Source organism: Pediculus humanus, genomic scaffold (genome assembly GCF_000006295.1).
Source record: "Pediculus humanus corporis 1103172107910 genomic scaffold, whole genome shotgun sequence".
In the NCBI taxonomy this organism is placed as follows: Eukaryota; Metazoa; Arthropoda; class Insecta; order Psocodea; family Pediculidae; genus Pediculus; species Pediculus humanus.
Genome location: NW_002987483.1, coordinates 311412 through 336093, shown reverse-complemented (window position 1 = coordinate 336093; position 24682 = coordinate 311412). Strand labels below are relative to the sequence as shown.

The 24682-nt window shown below is 30.9% G+C and overlaps 6 protein-coding genes across 6 annotated transcripts; 3 read left to right on the top strand and 3 right to left on the bottom strand.

Annotated features, from left to right (window-relative positions):
* Positions 1-447: 447 nt before the first annotated feature.
* Phum_PHUM399530 (uncharacterized protein) lies at positions 448-866 on the bottom strand (the record flags this gene model as incomplete). Its single annotated transcript, XM_002428700.1, has 2 exons — positions 448-485; positions 629-866. 2 exons carry the CDS (start codon positions 864-866, stop codon positions 448-450), a joined length of 276 nt encoding a protein of 91 aa, XP_002428745.1.
* A 7653-nt stretch (positions 867-8519) lies between these two features.
* On the top strand, positions 8520-10480 carry Phum_PHUM399520 (Fructose-1,6-bisphosphatase, putative; the record flags this gene model as incomplete). Its single annotated transcript, XM_002428699.1, has 5 exons — positions 8520-8695; positions 9309-9563; positions 9648-9792; positions 9938-10195; positions 10274-10480. 5 exons carry the CDS (start codon positions 8520-8522, stop codon positions 10478-10480), a joined length of 1041 nt encoding a protein of 346 aa, XP_002428744.1.
* Positions 10481-10866: 386 nt separating this feature from the next.
* Phum_PHUM399510 (uncharacterized protein) lies at positions 10867-11655 on the bottom strand (the record flags this gene model as incomplete). The annotated part of the gene is made up of 2 exons (XM_002428698.1): positions 10867-11393; positions 11568-11655. 2 exons carry the CDS (start codon positions 11653-11655, stop codon positions 10867-10869), a joined length of 615 nt encoding a protein of 204 aa, XP_002428743.1.
* Positions 11656-12040: 385 nt separating this feature from the next.
* Phum_PHUM399500 (uncharacterized protein) lies at positions 12041-13774 on the top strand (the record flags this gene model as incomplete). Its single annotated transcript, XM_002428697.1, has 6 exons — positions 12041-12151; positions 12351-12497; positions 12582-13021; positions 13105-13340; positions 13413-13528; positions 13604-13774. 6 exons carry the CDS (start codon positions 12041-12043, stop codon positions 13772-13774), a joined length of 1221 nt encoding a protein of 406 aa, XP_002428742.1.
* Positions 13775-14778: 1004 nt separating this feature from the next.
* On the top strand, positions 14779-16515 carry Phum_PHUM399490 (mitogen-activated protein kinase ERK-A, putative; the record flags this gene model as incomplete). Its single annotated transcript, XM_002428696.1, has 6 exons — positions 14779-14832; positions 15150-15318; positions 15420-15592; positions 15668-15973; positions 16118-16290; positions 16368-16515. 6 exons carry the CDS (start codon positions 14779-14781, stop codon positions 16513-16515), a joined length of 1023 nt encoding a protein of 340 aa, XP_002428741.1.
* A 1691-nt stretch (positions 16516-18206) lies between these two features.
* Positions 18207-23021, bottom strand: Phum_PHUM399480 (uncharacterized protein; the record flags this gene model as incomplete). Its single annotated transcript, XM_002428695.1, has 7 exons — positions 18207-18369; positions 18445-18626; positions 18714-18801; positions 18895-18978; positions 19068-19205; positions 20068-20144; positions 21768-23021. 7 exons carry the CDS (start codon positions 23019-23021, stop codon positions 18207-18209), a joined length of 1986 nt encoding a protein of 661 aa, XP_002428740.1.
* Between the last annotated feature and the right edge of the window lie 1661 nt (positions 23022-24682).

Below are 24682 nucleotides of genomic sequence, written 5' to 3'. Positions count from 1 at the left end.
CATAAAAAAATTGTTTGCTTTTAATTTTTTCTTTTTTTTTCGAACGGGGGGAAAACAAACAAACGAACAAACAAACAAACAGACAAACGAATCGAAATAAAAATTCCAGTTTATTATTGTCATTAAAAATAACCAACGACGACGACGACGACATCATCTTAGCCGGGGGGGAGGGGGAGGGACATCAATGAAAAAAAGAGACAGTTAACAACGTCTGTCTGTTTGTCTGACTGTCTGTTTGTTTGTTTGTTTTGTCTAAATAAAAATATATTCAGATGAGGGACCGAGAGAAATCGATATCGAAAAAAAAAAGTAAATCTACTTCCGCTCGTTCGAGTTCCCCTTCGTTAAACTTCCGATCTATTTACGGTACAAATTTTTTGATTCTCTCTTAACAAACGAAGAACTATCCCCTCTCCCCCCTCCCTCTCTCTCTCTCTCACTCATTTATATCATTCCCGTGCATCTTATCTTTTTTTCCTCTTCTTTTCTTTTATTAGATTTTTATTTATGAACATCACCACCGTCTGTTGACTTTTTTTTTTCTGTTCCGCCCCCCCCCCCTTCTCTCTCTCTCTCTCTCTAGCCTTTCCCTTCTCATGCAAAGTAAAAAATATTTTCATCTTACCTTTAGCAATCTTTTGCAGAATGATTTCCTTGTGCCTCTCGGAATGAGGTTCCCCGATGACGATGAGCAAATAACATCCGGTGAGAGGCGAGAGCGGAGGATGAGCCGGCTTTCGTCGTCCCGAAGAATCCCCCAAAGATTCCGACGTTGATTGATCCAAATTCGAGGACGACGGTGGCGGGGGTGGATCTTCCGTTAATCCAACCGTGTCGGACGGTTGGTTGTTCGGATTTTCCATTTTTCCTCGAAAGAAAATTCGAGAACTTTTTTTTCTCCTTCACTCTCGATGCGATTTTACGAATCGAACCTGCGTGAAAAAATAAAAAAGAAAAAAATATTATTTTCCATTACTACGACACTTTCGCGACGACCACGACAACAACAACAACAACAACAACCATAATAATAATAGTAATAATATTAATAATAATAATAATAATAATAATAATAATAATAATAATAATAATAATAATAATAATAATAATAAATTTTTAATAATTTTTCTTTCAATTAATACGTTTAATTAAACGAAACCACCACCAACTTGAAAGTTTTTTTTTTTTCCCATTTTCATCATAGCTCGCTACTCCTGATTGTTAATAATAATAATAATAATGATAATAATAATGATAATAATAATAATAATAATTTACTATTTAAATCTTGGATGAAAATTTTTTTTTTACATTTTATGTACATAATTTAAACGTTTGAAATTTTTTTTTTTTTTTTTTTTTTTAAACTTTTTACAACGAAAAATTTTCAGCCTTTGCCTAACACGGCGGTGGGGTCGGAGGATGAATGGGGGGGAATTGGGGGGGGAGGTAAGAGCACATTTTAATATAAATTTTTCAATTCCCATTCAAAAAGAACTTATTTGAATTTAAAAAAAAAAAAAAAAAAGGAAAAAAGGCAAGTTTAAATTAAATTTTATCAAAGTTAAAAAAAAAAAAAATTACATCATCTTTTTTCCTTCCCCTCCCCTCCCCCTTCCTCCTCCTAACGAAAGAATAATAAATTCGCGTATGAAAAAAAAATTTTTCCCCCCCCCCCAAAACCAACAAACAAACAAAGGAAGGAAAAAAATTTTAATCCCGGAATTGTCAATATTATTATTATTAACAGTTCAAATCACTCTTTTGGTCTCGATAATATAAAATTTTCGATACCTTTTCTTCCATAAAAAAAACTTCAAACATTGATTTAAACAAACAACAGCAACAAACAACAAACAACAAACAACGTTTCTTATCATTAATCTTTCATAAGAATTAAAAATGTTTTTAATAAATTTTCTTAATACATAAATATTCATTCTTTCGTTCGCCACGCAATTAAAATTTCGGGGGGGGGGGTTTGTATAATTGAATCAATTCCGAATTTTGGTTATCACGTATTATTATCATTATTATTATTATTATTACTATTATTATGAATGTTAAAAAGGAATCCTTCGAATGAAATTATCATTTGTGAAAAATAACAAAAGATTTATGAGGAAAATATCATCCGAACAACCGACACAACTCCATTTTAAATTAAATTGAGGAAAAAAAACAAATAAATGAAGATGAGAGTCTTATAACAAAATCCTTTGATCACGACGATCACAATGATAATAATAATAATAATAATAATAATAATAATAATAATAATGTGAATGATATATCTATATATATATTGTAAATCCATTCGTATTTATCATTATCATTATTATTAATATTATTATTATTATTGAATAACGTTATTGTGCGTGGTTAATAAAACAATAAAAATTTAAATTTATCGTACACGTGCACGCACGCACGCACGCACGCACGCAGGCACACGAAAAAAAATTAAATTTAATTTTATTTTAAGGGGTAAAACGTAACACGTAAAAAAATTTTTTTTTAAAAAAAACCCAGAGAAGAAAACGTTTTCGAAAATGTGGGGGGCAGTGTGGGGAGCGGGATGAGGGTGTGTGTGGGAAATTTGTGGTAATTTTCTGTCGAAATTGAGAAATTGGAAAGGAAAAAAAAAGAACTCCCCTTTTAAAATTAAATTTTTTCCCTTTTTCTCATAAATTGTAAATTTTTTGCAGAATTGACCAAAAAAAGTTACTCCCCCTCCCTCCCTCCCACCCACCCCCCACCAGAAAAAAAAGGAAGGATTCTCGAAAATTCTACTCCAAGAGATTATTAATAACCTTATGCTAGAGGGTAGAGGTTGGAGAGTAGGGGGGATGGTAAAAGGACGAGACATTTTTATGTTTATCACCGTTTTTTGGAAGGGAAGAAAAAAAAGTCAAAAAAAAACGTTAAATTCCGCCATATTTTAAAAAAATAAAAAAAAGAGAAAAAAATTTTTTTTTTTGTCGTGGCACTAAATTTAAAATTAAATCCACCGACGATGGAAAATAAGCCGGCGACAATTTCACGTAGTAAACGACAAAAATTAAATTTAATTTTTTTTTCTCTCTCTCTCTCTCTCTCTTTACGATCCCTACCCCTACCCCCCGCTCCCCCCCCAACCAATTCGAAAACTTTAAAAAAAAAACAAAAAAACGTTCAATCATCATCATTATTATTTTATTCAAAAACTTCATTTTTAACATTTGAATATTCTTCGTTCGTTTTAAGTTGTTGTTGTTGTTGTTGTTAGTTCGATCGTAATAAGTTTTTTTTTTTCTCCCATAAAGAAAAACTTTTCCGTTTGAAAACTCAATTTTAAATCCTTTCTCTCTCTCTCTTTTTTTTTTTTTCAATAAATTTACTTTCTAAACTCCATATTTATATTTAATGATAATAATAATAAAAGCTCTATTTATATTCGTTTTTGATTTTAATTTATTATAAACGTTTTTTTTTTAAATTTTTTCACGCTTTCTTTAACGTACGAATCGTTTATTAAAATTAATACAGGTTTTGCATAAACATAAAATTGAAGGGGTAAAAATAAAAAATTTTCCGCCCCCCCCCCCCCGTTTGGTCTCTTGAACGTTTCGACTCCTACTACTACCACCACCACCACCACTACCCTTTCGACGTCACGAAATTTTCATTTTGTTCTTCCCCAGCCCCCAGCCCCCGTCCCCTTCCCCTCCGGTAATCGAAACGTAAAAAAAAAAATTAATTCGAAAATGGCTGATGTAAGGGCAACAACAACAACAACAACAACAACAACGACAACCACGGATTACATTTACGCCTTAAATACGATCGAGTACGTACGTAGGAATTAAAAACCTTATGACGTCACAATTCTAGAAATTTCTACGCTATTATTATTATTATTATATCGAAATCCTACCAACGCTACGAAAAATTAAAAAAATTTGAAATCAATTAACGATTATAGTAATTCGAGTGGCGATAATAATGATGATGATGATGATGATGATGATGATTGATACCAGGTAGTTTAATTACTCACGCAATTACGTTTTTTGTTCGAAGTTGTCGACGACGACGCTAATAAAATTAGCGCGACGATATAACAGCGGATTTTTTTTTTTTAAATTAATTTCACCGGCGGCGGTTGTTGTTATATATATATATTCGATTTTAAAAACGGATACCTTGTTTTTTTTTAGGTTTTTTTGTGTGTTTTAAAAGCAACAAAATTCGCGAGAGGAAAATTTCTAACCGACTGCGCACAGTTATAATGCAACTGTTATAACACCGGCTGAAGGTGCCGCAGGCTGTCATTGCGACGCCGCGCGACGCCACGCAGACGCACGATTGTTATCATTTATTGGGGGAGAAATCTATCGGAGAAAGTTCAAGATGGAGGACGAAAGAAAGATCGATAAACGACAAAAAAAATATTAAAAAAAATTCTTTTTTTTTTCAACCCCCTCCCCTCCCCTTCCCTCCCCTTTCATGTTCTCTCTCTTTCTCTCCCTCTCTCTCTCTCTCTCTTTTTTTTACCTCCTGCATGATTTTAATGACGAAATTCGAAATTGATTTATTTGAAATTCGTAAATGTACCGCCTCCCACCTCCCGCTTCCCGCCTACCACACCTCGCAGAAACTTATAAAAAAAAATCCCCTTTTTTTTTTATAATTAATGGAGAGGGGGGGTGAGAAAAAAATTCTCTAATTCCCTTTATGTTATTCTCCCACCCAACCTACCCCCCCATCCCCACAATAACAACGACGACGACGACGAAGAACAAAAACGCAAAATTATAAAGTAAAATATATTTTCCGACAGCAGTATTAATAATAATAATAATAATAATAATTCTTTTCATAAAACTTATTGAATGCAACAGTAATAATAATAATAATAATAATAATAATAATAATGACGATATTGTTGCACAAAATTATAAATTCTGCATTGGATTTTTCTCCGCACGATTGGCGGGTGAATGGCAAATGTTAATTATGCAAAAATGATTTTTCCTACTGCTGTCGTCTGCTTGCGTCGATGCCGCCGCCGTCGCCACCACCACCCCGACATACCGTATTATTCGTATTATAAAATTAAATTAAAAAAATAAAATAAAATCAAATTTGTTCCTCATTCGAAACGAATTTGTAAAACTAAGACACACACAAAGGATTTAATTATTTACAAAATATAATAATAATAATAATAATAATGAAATGAAGTCGTTGCTGCAATCATCATCATCATCATCATCATAATTATTATTCCACGTTTACCAAAAATAATAATCATAATAATAATAACAAGGTAAAAAATTTTGTCCTCACGCATCTTCACAAATGAATTACTTTAAATTTAAATTCTCTCCTCTCCCTCCCCCCCCCCAAAAAAAAAAAAAAATTTTAATTAAATTTTCTACTGGAAGAATCAATCTGGATTCGATCCAAAGTTTCATCTCTCTCCCTCTCTCTTTCTCTCTCTCTTTCTAAGTGGTCCTCCCGGAAAAAAAGTAAATAAATCGACAACATGATAATTTTTAAACAATGACACACTCTCTCTCTTTCTCTCTCTCTCTCGCGAGAAAAAATTTTTTTCCCTTTTACCGTCACCAAAAGATCAAAGAGAGAGAGAGAGAGACGCACACACACACACACACGCACGTATTAAAAAAAGACAGAAAATGTTTTTTTTTAATTTTACCATATATATAAATATACACGTTCGTATTAATTTCGTCTAGACTCGAACTTTGACAATTTTTTATTGACCCCGAAGAATTTTTTTTCATTTAGATGCATCCATCATATCGATTCGAATTTCTCTTTTTAACTACACCAATCAATTCCTTTGTAATAAAAAGAAAAAAGGAAAAGAGAAAAAAAAGGGATAAAAGAAAAATAGAAAACCTTTTCGTTAACCTTTTTCCTTTTTTTTTTTTCCCCTTTAAGGGATATGCGTCAAAATCGGGCTTTAAAAAAAAAAATAAAGCTAAATACACTTCGTTCACCCTTGAAAAAAAAAAAATTTTCTCTCATTCGATTACGAAAAACTTTTCTTTTTTTTTTTCCCCATTATATTTATAAACCTGGAAAGTAGTGGACGGGGAGTGGGGGATAGGGAGAGAGGGGAGCTAACGGGGAGAAGTGGAGGTGGAGGTAAAATTTTTTTTTTTCCTTTTCAAAAAAAAATAAAAAATAAAACGAGGCCGAAAAAAAAATCCATTCGACAATTCGAAAATTATAAAATGGAAGACGTTTTTCCTTTTTTTTTTCCTTTTTTTTCCCTGTTTCGAAACATTAATATTCCGTTACAAAAAAAAAAAAAAAAAAATTAAAATGTTTCGAAACACTTGTTGAGTTTTTTTTTTTTTTTTTACCTTTTTACGAAATCCTTTTTAGTTTCTTTCGTTTTTTTTTTTTTTTTCAGGTAACCATAAAATTCATTTGATTTTATCTACCCTCTCTTTCCCCCTCACTCCCCTTTCTCTCTCTCTCTCCCCCACATCTATTTATGCACGAATCGTAGTAGTAATAATAATAATAATTTTTTCCCCAATCATTTGTTTATTTATTTATTCGCGATAACAAACAACAACAACAACAAAAAAAAAGTGAAATAAATTCTTATACTCTGGATTAACTTTCACGTGTAAAGGCCAAAGGTTATTCCAGCCGGGATAAGTTTCCATGACAACAATTTCTATCTTTAAATTTTTATTTAATTTTTTTCTTTTTTCTTTTCCCCACTCCCCCCTCCTACTTTCCCCGTTTCCCCGTTTCCCTTCCCTTTCTCTCCTCCACTCAACTTATTTTTTTTTTTTTTTTTTTCAAAAAATAAGAAATCAAAGAATAAGGGTAAGATGTAAACGTTCGGGGAATGGGGGATGGGGGGAGCGAAAGAGTTCGAGGGAGCCGCATTGCAATGGAGAGGGGCGTGGAAAGAGGCAAAAAAAAAAAGGAAAATGAAAAACAAAAAAAAAACGACAGCGACGCCGATGAAAAAACAAACAAAAAAAATTTTTCAAAGCTCGGCTTTTCTCATTTCTATTCAAAACCGTTGTTGGGGGACCGGGGCCGGGGCGTCGGGGCGGGGAACGTGGGACCGGAGATTCATCATCGATTTTATTTAAATTACTACCGGGTTTTAAACCTTTCAAATGTTAACAACATGTTTTATTAGATGAAAAAAAATATTAGGGGAGACAATTTCCCACTCCCCGTATTTTTCACAAGGACCGGACATCAAACAATAATAATAATAATAATAATAATAATAGTAATAAAAGTATAGATCAAAAAAAAAGGTCAAATTTAATAATAATAATAATAATAATAATAATATCTTTTCCTCTTTTTTTGTCGTCATAGTAATGATAATAATAATTATTATTAGGAAATATAAAAAAACAAACATTCGAGATCTCTCATATATATAGGAAAAATCTGGGGGGGGGGGGTTTGGGAAGGAAAATTTTTTTTTTTTTTTTTAATATCGTGACAACGAAAAGGAAAAGGAAAATGAAAATGAAAATGAAAAAGACTTCTGCATTTCATGTTTGTCTGCTACGTAAATTTCCCACTTGAAACCTGCTAACTGCGTTTGAGCAATCAATTTTTATTTTAAAGACTTTACGTTTTAATTTTTTTTTTGTCCTTTTCCCACTCGTTCCCGTTTTTTCCCCATTTTCTTTTCGAAAATTTTCTTTTTTATAATTTCCTGATGAAAATATTTCGTTTTTTTGTAGAAATTCCTGTGTTCGCCGCCGTCACTCCGTTTTGTTTTCCATTACTTTATTTCTTTTTTTTCTTTTCTTTTCTTTTCTTTTCTCCCTCATTTCTCCCCTCCACCTCCTCCCTTTTATGTTTTTTTTTTTTTTTCCAAAACGTCTCTCTTCTTCGTGTTTTATTTATTTACTTCGTTTCGATTTACGTAAGAAAATGAAATAATAATAATAATAATAAAACCGAAAACCCGAAAGAGCTTTAAACATTTTTATTGTTTTTTTTTTTTTTTTCCTTTATTTATGAATTGACTCATTATTGTTTTTTTCTTGTTGTTTACTCCCGTAAATAATAATAATGATGATGATAATGATAATAAATGCGAGAACAACTTTTGACCCGGTATTGTTTTTTTTTTTTTTTTTTTTCCTATTTTAAATCAACTTCCCGCGTGTGTTGTTTTTATAAAAAATTAGAAATAAAAACAAAATGGCGATTACGTTTATTAACATAATTACGTAATTTTTTAAAACTCGTTCATCTCGAACGAGTAGCCACCGTCGCAATCAATTCACATACAAATATATATAAATAATCTTATCATTATCACACACACGAGGAGGCCTGATAACAACGTTTACGATCGAATGTTAGAAAAAAAAAAAAAAAAAATACGCACAACGCGTAGTGTCAATCGCGATTCGGGTGTCGACTCATAATAACATTTTACGCGCCGCGTTTTGTGTTCTTTTTCTCCGTGCGTTCGCGTAAATTTTTTCTTTTTTTTAAATATGGCGGAAAACGGACAACAGTTCGATTCGAATTGCATGACTTTAACGCGTTTCGTTTTGGCCGAACAGAAAAAATACAAACATGCCATCGGTGATTTGACTCAGCTTTTAACGAGCATACAAACGGCTATAAAAGCCGTGAGCACGGCCGTTAGAAAAGCCGGCATTGCTAAATTGTAAGTTAAACGATCAATTTTTATCCTGTCTGTTTGTTTCAAACAAACGAACAAACAAACAAACAAAAACTCGCGGAATCGCACAACCAAAAAAAAAAATAGATAGAAGGTCAAAATATCAATAGATTAATATAAAATAAAAAATTATCTCAAATTACGAATACAATATATATAACCTTGTTTGTTGTTTGTTAGCGGGGGGGGGGAATTAGAAACCCCCTTCCCCTTCCTCCCTTTAAATGTATATTTAAAATATTTGAAAAATAACTTTTTCGGTTTTTTTTTTCCCATTGTAACAAAAATATTTTTTTTCAAGTTATTTCATCATCATCATCATCATCAATTCGTAATTTTCTGTTTAAAAGTTAAAAATTTTAAATGTTAAACATTTATCATTATTCAAAAAGTTATCCTTATTATTATTATTATTAGTTTGACAGTCATCTCTTCAAAAAAAAAAAACTTTTGAAAATTATTTTCTGCTCAAAAATTCTTCCTGTTAAAATAATGTTCCCTCTTCATCCTCCTTCTCCTCTGTGTGTATTCTCCGTTTCGTTGGTTTCACGGTCGAAACGTTAGATTTAGTAGTATTATCATTATTATTATTAATCAGATACGGAATAGCAGCAACTGCAACAAACGTTCAGGGTGAAAAAGTTCAAAAACTCGACGTCCTTTCCAATGAACTTTTCATTAACATGATGAAATCATCTTATACGACTTGTTTGATGGTGAGCGAAGAAAACGAAACCGTTATCGAAGTGGAAAAAGACAAACAGGGAAAATACGTCGTTTGTTTTGATCCCTTGGATGGTTCTTCCAATATCGATTGTTTGGTCAGCGTCGGTTCTATTTTTGCCATTTACAGGTAAAATTATTATTTTTTCTCGCGTTTCCTGTCTCGATTTCCATCGTTTTTTCTTAATTTTTTTTTCTTAAATAAATTTTCCAGAAAAGAACACGACGGTTTTGCCACGGAATCCGATGCTTTAAAACCTGGAAAATCATTGGTCGCAGCTGGATATGCACTTTACGGTTCGGCAACCATGATGGTTTTATCTTGCGGAGCCGGAGTTAACGGTTTCACACTTGATCCGGTACAACCAACAACGAAAATAAACACTTTAAATCATCATCATTATCATTTGGCGATTAATTAATTCGTCTTTACGTTGCAAAACAACGCGTGTGTTCAATATTACGAAATACAATAATAATAATAATTATTATAATTGTTTTCAGGCAATCGGAGAATTCGTTTTAACCGAGCCTAACATGAAAATACCATCTAGAGGAAAAATCTACAGCATAAACGAGGGTTACACGTATTTATGGGACGATTGCATACGCGAATACGTTTCGGAAAAGAAAAAATTAAAAAATGGTGGCAAACCCTACGGTTTGAGATATGTCGGTTCCATGGTCGCCGACGTTCACAGAACTCTTAAATACGGTGGAATATTCATGTACCCATCGAGTACCGATGCTCCGAACGGAAAGGTAGGATGTGTTTGTCGTCGTCATCCTGTTGTATCACGACAGCACTCTATCCATCACCATCCATTTTTTTTTTTCCAGTTGAGACTCTTATACGAATGCAATCCGATGGCTTTTATCATAACCCAAGCTGGCGGATTGGCGAGTGACGGTTTCAAAAACATATTGGATATACAACCCAAGAAAATCCATCAGAGAAGTCCCATTTTTCTCGGTTCGAAAGATGACGTAGAAGATATTTTAAACATAATTAAAAAACATGGCAAATGTTATGACGTAGTTGTGTAGCTCTAAGTATGACGTAATAAATTTTTCCGGTATTTTAAATAATAATAATAAATGATGTTATAAAAGTTAATTAAAAACAAAAAAAAAAAAAAATTTGTTTGTTTAACTTATGGCGTGCAAAGTAATAAGATTTAAAAAAAAAAAAAAAACTGAAATGATTGAATTAATAAAGTCATTAACGTTTATTTAATAACTTTTACTATTTAAACCATTTTCTTCTTCTTCTTCTTCTTCTTCTGTAAAAACTTGAAAATTTTTCACTCGAGATTATAATAATAATGATATTAATATGGTTAAAAAAAACTCTGTTGTTATTCTGCTTTTTTTGAAATTTTATTACTGTTGCTGTTGTGTGTATACACAATCCGAAGTTGTTTGAATTTTTTTTAGATAATCGTCGATTTTATTTTTAATTCTTCGCAAGCATTTCCCTTATATCTCTCCATTATTTTATAAACTCTTCTGTGACATTTTTGTATTGCTGTCTCCGACAATAAATCTTGCCAATGAAGTTTCGGTTTCACGTGGATTTTTTGTTTAATGGCTCCACCAAGAGTGCTGCATCCCGAACATTCCGTCACCGAACCACTTTCGCACACGTGTATTAAATATTTTTCATTGTCGTCAAATGATATGCTATCGGATATGTCTTGAAATTCGTGTATTATCACATTATTATTATTATTATTATCCGGTTTTACTTCTTCTTTTGCACCTTCTTCTCCTTCTCCTTCTTCTTCTTCTGTTTTAAACTCTCTAGATTTGCATATGGGTATGGGATCGAGTTTTAAATCGTAAACGACAGTCCTCACGGGTCTCGATAAATTAAACGATCGTAATTTTTTTAATTTATTCCTATCGACCATCATGTTGTAAATTTGTTGGCAACATTTCGGCGATTTATGTTTCGAATCTAATAATTTTAAATTTCTTACGTGAGTCTCACGTACGTTTGTTTTGTAAATATCCTCTCCCTTCTCCTCCTCTTCCTCCTCCTCCTTCTTCTTCTTCTTTGCCTCTTCGGATTTTTTTTTACACTCATTTTCAAATTGTTTTTCTCGAAAAATTGAATTTTTAAAATTTTTACAGGAGATGGCGGTCCTTTTCGGATAAATTATTCTATCATTGAATTTAGGTGGGTTATAACAAGTGAAAAATTCTCCGCCATCTCCCATTTTTTTTATTTTTTTTTATTTTTTTAATATATTTTTAATTATTTTTATTTTTATTTTTATTCGATTAAAGCAGACGACAATTCACGCACGATTCCATTATCGACCAAAGAGTTTTCAAAATGAATTAAAATTTTTTGTTTTTCATTAATAAAAATTTTTTCCTCAATACGATTTTATTATTATTTTTAATTCATTTTATAAAATAATTTTTTACGTAATACATTTTCCAATGCTCGCTAATATCAACTTAAAAAGTTATGTAATAACTTGGCGCTAAAACTACTTATCAGTTATTTATCAATGTTTCTACTGCCACGAACTTTGTCCCATGTTTATAACAATGAATTGTAATTTAAATAACAGTTGGTAAATTATTAAACATAACATGGGGAATAATTCAGGAAAAAAAGATGTCGATCCGTGTCAAAAAAATTTAGATGAATTATTTTTTACAATTTCGAATAAGAAACCGAGCATACATCGTAATGAATTAAAAGTAAGTATCAAATTGTATTAATATCAAAAATAAAAAATGTCTCTCTCTAGTTATTACATGCACAATAATAATAATAAATGCTTTGAAAATTTTTAAATAAAAGTATAAAGTTATAGTTTTTGGTTTGTAATTTCAGAAAGCCTGGGAAAATTCAGTTGATACTGATTTATATAATTATTTAGAATTATATTTGTTTAAGTCTCATCAAAATGAATTATCATGTCAAACATTTAAAAAATTTTTTTTCGATATGTGTAAGGGAGGTGTAGATGTAAAAGTCGAAGTATTGAGCAAATTATTGGGGGGTGAAGAAAATGGTATTATATCTAAAATAAAATTAATGAATGTGAGTAATTTACTTTTTGGTTATTTGCCAATTAATAACTTTCTATTTAAATATTTCATTTGTTAATTTTTTTTTTGTCAACAGTTTGTCAAAAGTATTTTAAACAGTATTTTAATTATTCAAAAGTATAAAGCAGTTAAGAGATATGAATCGTGGAGTAGTCGAATGGGTCAAAGCGAACCTGGATCATCAGTAAATGAATATGCCAATTACTTTTTGGATAAAATACACAAAAGTGAAGAAAATCAGTATTCGAAAAATGATCTATACTCTTTGTTAAATTATTTCGATTATTTTCTCTATATGGTTTTAAGTAACTTGTATAATTCAGAAGACAGACATTTTTATTCGAATTTATTACCCAAATACAAAAGTAGTCAAGTTGATGTAGGAAAAAAATTAAGTGATTTTTCAGTATTGAATTTGCTTCATGTGATTTTTTTGAATTTAGAATTACCCGTTGATTATCAAAGCGAATGGCGACCATTGTTTAGTTCAAAAGTAGATGGAGAAAGTTTTTCCAGGTTTGATAAAAAAAACATTGGACTTTGTGAGAAAAATATAAAATTAAAGTAAAAAAAAAAAAAAAATGAATATTTTGTTTTAGACTTTTAGGTCAAATTACAAACCAAGGTCCGACAATAATTGTGATAAAAGATAAGGAAGGACATATTTTTGGTGGTTTCGCTCCCTTCAGTTGGGTTCTGGGACCCAATTTTTTTGGCGATTCGAGAAGTTATTTATTTACTCTATACCCCAAAATGAATATGTTTCCTTCGACAAATTTTAATTCAAATTATCAGTATGTTAATATTAATCAACAAACAATGCCGAATGGATTAGGTATGAAATAATTTTAATTTGGGTTGGCCTTGCTATTTTCTTACTATGAACAAAATTTTTTTTCGGTTTTAGGTATGGGTGGTAAATTAGAATATTTTGGATTGTGGATTGATTCGGAATTTGGAAAAGGATATTGTAGTGAATCTTGCACAACCTACAGAGATTACAAAATGATGTCTGGCAGTAAAGTAATTATTGTTTCAAATTTTCCAAGACAAAATGACAAATGATTGGGATTATTTAAAACTGTTTGAATTTTTTAGAATTTTGAAATATCACATTGTGAAGTTTGGGGAGTAGGTCCACCACCACTTTCACCATCTGAACTGGGGGAGAGAAGCGTATTGGATACTAATTTGGATGCAAAAGCTATACTTGAAATGGCTGGGAAAACCACTTATAGTGAAGGACTACGTGAAGATGCTGAGACTTAAACACCAACAACTTTCATCATGCAAAATCATGCAAACAAAGCTTTAAAAAAGAATATATTCACTTACCCAATGAAAAGTAGAAATTAGAATGATTTCCTTTTTTTTGTAGTATTCTTTTTGAACTTCTTAGTGGTTGTTAATTTCTGTAATTAAGAAAAAATTATTGATTTACAAATAAGATAATAATTATGCAAAATGTACTTAAACAATTATTTATGATAATTATCATCCTTACTCACCTTTCACATTATTTAATCTTTTTAATGTTCAAGTAATGTTTGCTCAAGCATTTTTCTTTATGCCACGATTTTGCATAATATTCTGTTTCTAGATAGTTTTACCATTGCTGTTAAACAGTTTTCCTATCGACGATATACCTTGTTGACTTGATGTTTTATTTTATTGTTCACACTAAATTTCCTGTGCTTTCCGCCATTTTATGCACTTTTGATTTGTAACTGTATGCTCAAATTTTTATGCGTTTGATGACGAATATTGCCTTCTTTTTCACTCACATAAAAGTTTCATAATTAGTTCCTTATTAGTACTTCTTTTTTTTTTTAATTTACCGTTACATTTATCCATTATTAATTGATATTTCTCAAGTTAAATTCCGATTAATTTTTTTTTGATGAGTCTTACTTAGAAAAAAAATTTGAGAGGGAAACTGGAAATTTCCCTCCTTTTTAAAATAATAATTTTTTTTTTTTTTTCATCTTGGCATTCGACGGTATTTCAACGATTTTCTTGTAAAATTTTCATATAAAATATAAAAAAACTAAAAAATATTCATTTTATTTCACTTTCCTCACGTTTTTTAAACACGAATACACTTTTCTTTAAATTAAATTAATTTTTTTTGTGAAGAACATGAATTCTTCGAACTTTTTTAACCGACATTAACTAACGTTAGAAAAAAACGTGGTTAAAGCATCTGCTACCACTTTAATGTAACATTATCATAGAAAATTATTTTAATTTTTTTTTTTTTTTTTTTTATTAAAATGGTTGATAAGTTAAAACGTTATGAAAAAATTGAATTTTTAGGAGAAGGTCAGGTAAATATTAAAATTACCGTCAAATTAATAATTGTTATTTGTTTATTGCAATTACGGAGCAGTCAAAAAAAAAAAAAATTTTCATTTTTTCAAAGAAGTGTTAATTCCTGTTATTGATAAACAAACTCATTAATTCAACAAGTGATCATCATCACCTATATATTAAAAATTATATTATTATATTATGTTAATGTCTCATAAAAAAATAATTTTCATGTTAAAATAAAAAAGTCAACTCGAATAACCACCATTTTATTATTTTGTAAAGATTCACATTATTATTTTTCAAAAAATGATTTATAATCACATATTTGTAGTTTGCAACAGTATACAAGGCAAAAGATGTAGAAACAGATGCAATAGTAGCAGTTAAAAAAATTAAAATAGGAAGTAGAGCAGAAGCCAAAGATGGAATTAATCGTACAGCTCTAAGAGAAATAAAAATATTACAAGAATTAAAACATCCTAATATTATCGGTTTGTTAGGTACAGACAATTTTTAATTTTAAAACTTTTTTTTCATCTATGAATTAATTATTAATTCTTAAAAATAATAATAATAATAATTATGTTTAATCTCATTACAGATGTTTTCGGTCACAGGTCGAATGTGTCATTAGTTTTCGATTTTATGGATACAGATTTAGAAATTATTGTTAAGGATACAAATATAGTTTTAACACCTGCTAATGTTAAAGCATATATATTAATGACTTTACAAGGTCTAGAATATATGCATAATAACTGGTTTTTGCACAGAGTATGATCCTATAATGATTGTAATTATTCGATTTGTATACACCATAGATAATTAAAAAGGGAAAAATTTTTTTAGGACTTAAAACCGAATAATTTATTAGTAAATAGCGAAGGAATATTAAAATTAGGAGATTTCGGTTTAGCAAAATTTTTTGGATCTCCTAACAGAATATATACTCACCAAGTTGTGACCAGGTGGTACAGGTCACCAGAATTATTATTCGGAGCAAGAATATATGGAGTCGGAGTTGACATGTGGGCAGTCGGATGTATTTTAGCAGAACTTTTACTCAGGGTACCTTTTCTACAAGGCGAATCGGATCTTGATCAACTCACAAAAATTTTCCAAGTCTTAGGAACTCCCACAGAAGAAACTTGGCCGGTAATTGTTTGTAATTTTCAAAATTTGTGATTATCTCGAAAGAAAAAAAAAAAAAACGTTTTGTTATGACGTTACCCTTTTGCACTTCGATTAAATATATGAGTTTATTCTTGTAATTATACTTTCCTTTTTTTTTTTTTTTAGGGAATGAAAGGACTCCCTGACTTTATACAATTCAAACCATCGGTTGGAACTTCATTAAGAGACATATTTACTGCTGCAACAAATGATTTATTAGAATTGTTGTCAAAACTCATGGCCATGTGTCCATCACATCGATGTACGGCAACAGAAGCTCTTCAAATGGAATATTTTCGGTAAAAAAAAAAAACTTTTTCCTTTTTTATTTTAAATAAACAATGAACGATTCTAAATGAAAACATTTTATACACAGGAACAAACCTTATCCGACACCTGGGAGTCAGTTACCACTTCCAACCAGTATTAGATCTAGAAAACAAGAAGAAAGACAAACGTTAAAGAGAAAACTCATGGATAATGCTCTCGAAGGAATGTCAGCACCGAAAAAATTAATTTTTTAAATTCGGTTCCTCTTTTTTTTTTTTACTATTATTATTATTATTATTACTTTCTGTCTATTACCAAAATAATGTATGATATGTTTTTCATTTTACCTGTACAATTTATACCTTAATTTTACACACAATAAAAAAAAGGGGGAGGGGGAAATTAAAAAAAAAAAAAAAAAGTTATAAATTTGTAATAATTTTATGTTTCTTATTATAAAAATTTGTTTTTTTTTTTCTCCAAATAAATAATTTTAATTGTGTATAATTATTTTATGCATGTATATACACACGTGGTTGTGACAATACTGTTTGTATTTAAATATTCTTTCGATATAAATTATTATTATTATTATTATTACCGTTATTAATAGTAATCAAAATAAAAAATAATAATTAAATTATTACAAAAAAATGAATTATATAATCGAAAGAATAATTTTTTTTTTTATTAATTATATTTGAAATTTAATTGAGGGACCAAATAATTCGTTATTATTATTATTATTACTACTACAACGAGACGAACGGGAGAATTCGAAATTAAAATTTAAATGGACGTCGTAATAAAAAAAAAAATTCAATCCGTGTTCAATTATTATTAACCTTTAATAATGTTAATTAACATTTTTTTTCCTTTTCTTACCGTTCGTTTTAAAATAAATTTAAAAAAAAAATTTTTTTCTGATTCATTTAAACAATAATAATAATAATAATAATAATAATAATAAATATAAAAGAAATTAAATTGAAACGTTATTTGCCGTTTTTTTTCCCTTATAAATTTCAAAAAAATTTATGTAATTAATTCACCTATGTAATCCCCCCCCCCTTTTTATTCATTTTAACTTTTTTCCAACGGTCCCTCATCCCCCCATCTCCCATCTCCCCTTTTACCCGAACGCTGCTAAATTTTCCGAAACAAAATCATATGTAAGCTTTCAAAAAAAAAAAAAAAAAATTATTTTCTTCTAATATGATGAATAATAATAATAAAAACATGGAGAATGATCATTATTATTATTATTTTTGTGTATTTCATCAACAGGATCCTCGTTTTCGTTATCCAGGTTCGTTTTCCAAACGGTTGTACCTTCGTTTCTACCATGTGATTTTTTTTTCTCCCTTCCAGATCTATGATGGTCATCTTAAAACCGATTCCAGACTCCAAACAAATAATAATAATAATCCATTTGTTATTTTCGTCGACATCATCACGACTGCAACCTTAAAACCTTCCATCATCAAAACCAAAAAAATAAACAAATTTCTTATTTATTCACACACGCACACACACACTTTTTTTTACGTTTAGCAAATTTTTCACCGGTCGGTGGTCGATTTTTAAGCATTTTTTTTTTATTAAACATTATTTTTATTTATTTATTTTTTATTTAAATAAATTTTATTTTTTATATTAAGTATTGAAATTCATTTTAAATCTTTCACTGTTTTTTTTTTTTTTTTTTTTCTTTATATTCTGCGTCCTTTTTTTTTCTTTTTGTTTTAACTGAAGAAAGAAAAGAATGAAAGAAAGAAAGAAAGACAGACGGAAATAAAGAGAAAGAGAAATGAGAGAGAAAGAGAGAGAGAGAGAGAGAGATGTAGAAAAACAAAAATTATTTATCCCGTGGTTAAAAATTTGTCATATGACACACATTTTGTTCCCACGGGTCCCAGGGTTCTTCCCAGGTATTACAATAATCCTAGCTCGTCCTTTGCCTTTTTGCAACCGGATCGTTTTTATTATGTTCCAAAACGTATTTCATTTGCGGCATGTATTTCATCACGTCTCGGACTTGAATCAAAGGAAGATTTTCCGTCTCGGACACGCATTTTCCCGCCAGTCGAAGAGTTTCCATTTGCGATCTGAAATTAACAATAAAATTAAAGTTCTCTCTCTCTCTGTCTCTTTACGTCTCTCTCCCACACACCCACACCCACCTGTTTCCTTTATACAAATTTACAAGTAAAACTTCCTGCAAAATTTTCTGCACGCCTCCGACCGGAGTATTTGGAAAAAAATGCTTGACGAGATCAGGAAGCGTCATGAGGAGGTCAGAGTATATATATGGTTTGGCGTTTATGCAAGGAACCATTTTGTTATCGACTAATACTTTTTTTACCTGCGCGGGAAAAAAAAAGACACAAACATCAAGTTCCACGTTTCCGCGGCGTGTTTCCGTACGACCTCCAGGGTGCCTGACACTCACCTGATAGGGTGCCTGACTTCCCAGTGGTGGAATTTCGATTATTTGTATAAGTTTTTTGCTTCCGGAACTTTCTTTTGAAGGAACACTTCTACCGTTTTGCGGTTGAGACATTTGACTTCGTCTTTGACTCGTTTGATTCGCCGATAAATCTATAACGTCCGGACTCGAGAACGATCCGTACCTGCTCGTACCGTTTACGGGTATCAACGGCGGCGGAGGTTTCGCGTTGCTCCCGTACGTTTGCATTTGAACGGAATTGTTACTCCTGCGTAAAAAAAAAAAAAAAAAAAAAAATAAATCCGACAGTGACCTCCATATTGTTTTTTACTTTTTTTTCCTTCTTTCTTTACTCACTTTTGTTGATTTGAACTACTTCTCGTGGATTGCGTGTTTCTCAATAGGCTGGCCGCATATGCTATGCGATTTGACCTATCCGACTGTAAAACGTGAAGAGTTCCAGGAACACTAGTAGTATTGGTGTACGTCGGCGTTCTGGAAATAAATACATAATAATAATAATAATAATAATAATAATAATAATAAAACCTTTTTTTTAAAGGTTGCTCGTTGAAAAAGGTTTCCAATATATATAAAATCCTATCAAACCTATTACCAATTCATCATCATTTTGCGCGTTTAAAAGCAAAACAAAAAAAAACTAATAAAAAAAAATACTCAATGCATAATAATAATAATAATAATAAAACACACAAATAAATAATTTTTTTTCCTTTTTTTTAAATCTTTTCTTAAATGACATCATGCAAAAAAAAAAATTTTTTTTCTCTCTCTCTCTCTCTCTCTCTCTCTCTCTCTCCCTTTGACTCCCCACGTGAAAAACGCGTGTTTGAAAATTCAAAATGCGTTAGTTTATTAATCGACAGGAAAATTACCCTCCCCCTTCCCCCCCACTCTCGTCCACGATCCTTTTTGCAAAAAGCAAACAAACACGATAGGATAGCATTGTAAGTAAGAGGTAGTAGTAATGGCGCAAATAATTGAAGTTTAAAAGTGCATTGACTCCGGTAGTGAAAGCCTATAAAAAAAAAAAAAAAAAAAATTTTTCTATCTTTCTTTCCCTTTCTTTATTTTTCTTTCTCTTTCTTTCTTTATTTTTCTTTTCGGTTCTAGAAAAAAAATTTCTCTACAGCAAACAAGACCTCAAAATTAATTTTTTTTTTTTTTTTTTTTTGGAAAATTAAACTTTGGGAAACCTTTTTCAACAAAAAAAATTCAAAACCTTTCGCACACTTTGCGTTATCATCATCATTAATTAATATTAAATTTGTTAATAATTATCATTATCATTACATATATAAATATAAATTTTTAAATTAATTTATTTAATTTTTACCCTATCGGTATATTTTGGGCAAGAGTAGCTCTGACTAGAGGAGGTGGCGGTTGTTGAACCATTCCCATTTGGGGAACCTGAAATTAAAAAAAAAATGTGATAAAAAATTTTTTCTTTAAAAAAAAAAAAAAAAAGTTTGTATGTGTGTGTGTGTGTGTGTGCGGGGTACGGAGATGGAAATTTGGATCCGTGTCCAACTATAAAATGGGAGGAAACATTCAAACACGAAAAACAATTAATCAGATTTTTCTTTTCTTTCTTTTTTTCTTTTTAATCATTTTCAAAATGTCGGATGATTTTCCAACGATTGGGGGTGGGGTGGGGTGGGGGAAAAAAAAAAAAAGAAAAAAAAATTTATATATATTTATCAGAAAATAATTTTATTATTCTCGTTTATAACTGACATTTTTTTTACATTACATTCATACAACACTACAACAACTACAACATTGACAAATATTAACAAATAAAAAAAAAAAAAAAGAAATGAAATTTACAAACATGAATGCACAAGAACAGAGAGAGAGAGAGAGAGAGAGAGAGAGAGAGGAGAAATACTCATGTGTAAAAAAAAAATTTTTTTAATAACTATAATAAAAAAAAATAAGCGATACAAACAAACAAAACGCGGGCACACAATAAAAAATAATAATAATAATAATTAACTCTCAACGAATCGGAAAAATTAAAAACTTCCAGATGAGGGAGAAGGGGAGGGGAGGGGAATCAATTAAAAGCTGCAAAAATGAAAAAATGAAAACTTTTCCTTTTCCTTTCATCTTCTTACAAAAACAAACATAGGGTGGTTTAGTAATATAAGGGGGTCAAATGAAAAGTGTTTTGTCGAATCGTTAAATTACACAATTAAACAATAATAATAATAATAATAATAACAAGTCCAACAACTAAAAATAATTTGTGTAATTTAACAAAAACAATGGCGCACCCACCTGAGGATAATAGTATGCTGCCGAATTCACAGCCGGTCCGGGCCTTGGTCTGATGTTGTTGAACGTGGTCGTAGCAATCATTTGGAAAAAATACGAAATTTGAATTTTATATATATAATAATCAACGAATCCAAATGTAATTTCCCGCTCATTATTTACCCCTCCCCTCCCTCTCCCCCCTCACACAAAAAAACAAAAATTTCGTGTCGGCCCAACGTAGGGTAAAATTTTGCAAAATGGAAAACATTTTTTTTTTTTTTTTTTGTACCCAATTTCAACATGTCTATTCAATTATTTAATGGCGTAAAAAAAAAACAAGAAGAAGAAAGAGAAAAGAAAAAAAAAAATTGGTTTTGCTTTCAAGGAATGACTTGTTTTTGAAAAGAGGGAGAGAGGGGGGGAAAAAAAAATTACGATTTGTCATGACTAAAATTTTTTTTTTTTTTTTTTTTTTTTTTCAAGGCCCCAACTAGTTTAGCGTGATTCTGTCTGTCTGGTAAACAACAAACAGATACGTTTATTATTAAAGACGAAGAAGAACAAAGAAAAGAGAAAAAAAAAAAAATGGACGGTGGACGTACTATGGAATTTCGGCCTCACCGTGGCAGCAAATTTCGAAAAAAAAAAAAAACAGAAAAATTAAAAACTTGAATCCGTTCAATAATTTTTTACGCGCAAAGAATAATTCAACAAAATAATACATTAAATACCATTCCTCCTTCTTCCTCCTTCTCATAAATCCTCCCCCACCTCCCCGTCCCCCGTTAAAAAAAAAAAAAAACAAAAATCGGTCGGGTAAGAAGAAAACAATCGACAACATCGGAAACTCACGTTGTTTTGAAGCGACTGAGCTTGGGCCATGCGAACGATGTTATTCTGCTGCGATACCATGGCTTGATACTGTTGTCCGCTAATGATATTGGCAGCCGCCCATCCGTTTATGACGGCCGCGGGAAGGTTTCCGTGAGGTCCCGGAGTTCCCGCCATCGGCGGAGTGTGCGTCACGGGAACGCTTCTTTGAATGGGAGCAACGGGTTTGGTCACGGAGGGTGGCAAAGTTCCCGCGGGTTGTTTGGTCCAACTCGGATACGGATTTTGATTTTTCGACGTTATGAGGAGTTGACTGTCGATGACTTTGCTCGGCCAGTAGTCTTCGAACGACGTGCCCGCGGGAAAATAACTTTTTATGTCGTTTAAACTTATCACACTGCACGTATCGCTTGAGAAAAGTTCGTTTTTTATACCCTGAACTTTGCAACAGAATTTCAAATAAGCCAAATCCCAACCCTCGAGTTTTTCCGCTTTCAATTTCAAACTGTCCGTTTCACCCTCGAAATAAAACAACGGAACGTACTTGTTACTGTTTCGTATGGTATAGGGCACGACACTTTCACCGTTTATCCTTATGAACCCGCATTTGTCTCTCGGATTGTTCGAACTGAGTACCAATTTGTTGTAGCAAACGTCCAGAAAATTGTAAAATTCCGCTGCGTCTTGCAACCGCACCACCAAATCCTTGTTTGTAAAGTGATCCCGACCGAATTGCGCGTCGCAATGCCGAACGTTTATTTCGTTCAAAACTCGAGCTTCCGCATCCGTTATGTAGTAGCTACGTATACATGTGCAATTATATATGTCCGGGTGTAAGTAACTTAAATATTTATTAAGCAATTTACTTTCGACCATGCGAACGGCCGTGTACTGTTCGCCCTGTCGTATGATGTAGGGTATGAAAGCTTTTCCCAACGTCACCCAACCGAATCGTCCCCGCTGACTCTCCTCGTCTATCACCTTTTTATTCTCGGGAATGTTCGCAACTCCTTTTTTATCCCCCAATTTCGAATTTAAATTTATCTTATTGACAATATTCAAAATTGAATTTTGATTATTGGCAAATATTTGACCCTGCAACGTTACGCGATTCGCGTTCGCGTTCGCGTTCGTGTTCTGTACGGCAGCGGATTGATTGGCGGCAAGCATTTTCGCCTTGTTGGCTTCGAACATTTTCGCTGCTAATTCCCTTATTTCCGCCTCATCGGGTTGTTCTTCTTTGATTTTCGTCGTCGATGAACTGTCGAAAGCAGGGGTCGTACCTAAAAAAAAAAAAAAAAACACGCGGAATGACCATCACGATTACGTTTAATTATATTTTTTAACACTACATTAAAAAGTCTACATTATTTTCTTCGTACGAATCGGGAAAATTTTAAAAAATTTAAGGCGCGAAAAAAAATGATAATAATAATATATATGTACAATTTTCTTTGGGAAAAAATAAATCCATTATTTTTTCACACGGAGTAAATGTTTTCATCATTTTATTCCTCCTCACACCAACCAGCCAGTAGCCAGTCACCATCCACTTAAGAAATGAGTCATTTCATCCCGTTTTTCCCAGGTTTTCCTGACGTAAATCTGACGACTCCCATCTTTTCTCTTTCTTTTTTTTTTCTTTCTTTTTTCTTTCTCTTTCGGTTCGACTCGGTGGAGTTTCTTATTAATCTTAATCTTGTTTCGAAATTTTTTACGGTTTCCGTTCCGCCTTCAACGATATCCGCTAATAATTGCTCTTGTCCTTTTTTCCTTTTTCCGTTTCCTTTTACCATACGACGCCAAACAATTAGCAAGTAAATAACCCGAGAAGAAAAGAAGAGAAAAAAAAAAAAAAAAAAAAAAAGAAAAATTTAAAGTTAAGATGTCATCATCATCATCATCATCATCACCTTGACAACGAGAATTGTTTGATCGATATTTTACGAGATATCGAATAGTACAACTACAACAAACATAAAAATACCCGAAAATAAATAATTTCCCCCCCTCTCCCTCCCAAAAAAAAAAATTTTTTTTCTTTATTAACAATTGAAAAAAATCGAAATTAAAAATGCAACGTACCTTTTTTAAATCGTCAAGTTGCATGATCATAATAATAATAATAATAATAATAATAATAATAATAATTAATTATACAAATAATTATTTAGTAAAAAGTACGTTTATTTGTATAATAAACAACTTTTTACTACAACTTTTGAAAAAAAAAAAAAAAAAAAAAAAAGAAAAAACAATTGACAAATTTAAAAAAAAAAAAAATTCAATTTTTTTTTTTTGTTCATGTTTTGTTTCTGCTTTTTTTTGTTTTTGCCATTTTTTTTTTTTTTTTTTTTTTTTTTTAAATTTGATTGTTAAAAAAAATACGGGGGAGAAAAGTTTTTTTTTTTTTTTTTTTTTTTTTTTATTAAATATTAAAATCATTAAAATAAAAATAAAAATTATTAAATAATATAATGTTTGCGTCGTCGTGGTAGTTTTTAATTTAAATTTTTTTTTTTTAAAAGCGTGATTTAGCGCAAAAACCGTCATTGAAATTTTCCTTTGTGTGTTGTTTTTCCTCATAACTAATTTTTCATCATCATTATTATTATTATTATTTTTCAGTTCCGCAAACATTATGCTATACACGATGATATGATATTTAAATAAAAATATTTTGTCCGCGGATAATTATTTAATAATGAATAAATTAAATTGCCTTAATTTTCAAATAAATACATATTAAAATAATAATAATAATAATAATAATCATCTATCGATTTCATTTAAAATAATTTTTCTAAATAATTTTCCTTTAAAAAAAAAAAAAAAGAAAAACATTTAAGGTTCAA